Here is a 1,758-nt window from a genome sequence, read left to right on the forward strand (position 1 = left end):
AAAAGAATAAATTTTAATTATCTTCTGACAAAAAAAAAGCCCTGTTACTTTGTCTTGTATGTATTGAAACAGAAATCATTGTCATCATAAAAACTAAAAAGTTAAACCAAACCCCATAGAATGACGCTCTCCCTTCACGTGAACACTGAGCAGTAGAGATTCTCTATATGTCACTCTACCCAAGTAAATCAAAGTACATGTAACTCATACCATAGGAAGATTTTCAAGTGTACCGTCATACTAGTATATCAGTAATTTTTAACTGTTGATCTTAATTATATATATTATATATATTTTTTATAATTAAGATCAACGGTTAAAAATCACTGAAACACCGATATAATAGTACATTTGAAAATTTTCCCATATCATATACACTATTTAATTTAATTTAATTTAATTTTAATATATATTTTATATTACTTAATATAATTGTATAAATATATGAATCCATGACCCCCCCAACCTACCTGTTCATTTTTTTCAGATTAACATACACACTCTTCTATCAAATTTATTTTCAGTGTTTAATTAGGTCCAAAGAATCATGGAGAGGACACGATTTGGGCTTTTCTTCTTCCTTCTCTTTCTCCTTGCTTCTCGTAAGCCTCTCTAATAACTTTCATGTTAATTAGTTGTGTATACATATGTAAATTAATTAATTGATTAATTATTAGTAATGTAATATAATTATGAATTAATGTGGCATGAACAGAGATGGTGGTCCAAAGCGAGGGAAGACACTGCGAGTCAAAGAGCCACCGGTTCAAAGGAATGTGCGTTCACGAACGCAACTGTGCTTCGGTTTGTAACTTAGAAGGTTTCTCCGGCGGAAAGTGCCGCGGCTTCCGTCGACGCTGCTTCTGCACCAGGCATTGCTAACACGGTTTAAACCTAAGATCTAAGGTTTCTTGTTATTTGAGTCAGCTCGTAGTAACGTTAAATAATAAAGAATGTATTAATTAATTGGTACATGCAATGTATGCATGCATGGTGCTAATTAATTAATTAATTAATTATAAGTACCAACCATGTATGTTTTATTTCTGTGGTTTCATTATATTTATTTCCCCTATTTCTAGCTAGGATTTAATTTGTAACGAATAATCTTGTTCTTCAGTGGTCGTGTCTGTATTTCACTATTTCGTTTAGTTATATGTTGGTTGATTTTACGAGTCACACAAATTTAAACCATTAAAATTATTTTAAACAAGCTAGAATAATATATAGATATTTTGTTGTTGGTATAAAAGTAAAATTGATAATGTTTAATGGTTTTTATTTTTTTGTAATTGTATGAACTATTTAAGCTCTTTTTATTTGTATAATAATCATCAATACATACAATTTATAAACAGCTCATGCCAACCATATATGATTAAATATATTTACATGTGAATCTATTTAGGTGTACTTAGACGTATTTTGAAAAAATTCAATAAACCTTTTTTCATTGAGACTATAATAAATCATTTATAAATCATTAAGTTAAATCCTTCATTTGGACTTCCATTGCGGGCTTCCTCTTTAAATTATTTTGGGCCTTAACGAATGCGTCATTTCGGTAATAGGCCGAGCTTCTTTAACTTTTCAGTCCAATTTAAGCCCAAATTTAACCTTGTTCTTTACCAGCATAAAAAAGGCTTGTTGTGTATTTTGTTCTATTTTTAAAGGATCCATTGACCAAACAGAACACTTCCTGACCAAAAAAAAAGAAAAAAACAAGAACACTTCTATAGTATTAAAGAAAATCTTATT

At 29.8% G+C, this 1,758-nt stretch overlaps 1 protein-coding gene across 1 annotated transcript; it reads left to right on the top strand.

Annotated features, from left to right (window-relative positions):
• Window positions 472-1,181, top strand: LOC107612167 (defensin Ec-AMP-D2). The gene is made up of 2 exons (XM_016313984.2): window positions 472-602; window positions 716-1,181. Exons 1-2 carry the CDS (start codon window positions 548-550, stop codon window positions 880-882), a joined length of 222 nt encoding a protein of 73 aa, XP_016169470.1. The 5' UTR covers window positions 472-547; the 3' UTR covers window positions 883-1,181.

The sequence above is a fragment of the Arachis ipaensis genome, chromosome B08 (genome assembly GCF_000816755.2).
Source record: "Arachis ipaensis cultivar K30076 chromosome B08, Araip1.1, whole genome shotgun sequence".
In the NCBI taxonomy this organism is placed as follows: Eukaryota; Viridiplantae; Streptophyta; class Magnoliopsida; order Fabales; family Fabaceae; genus Arachis; species Arachis ipaensis.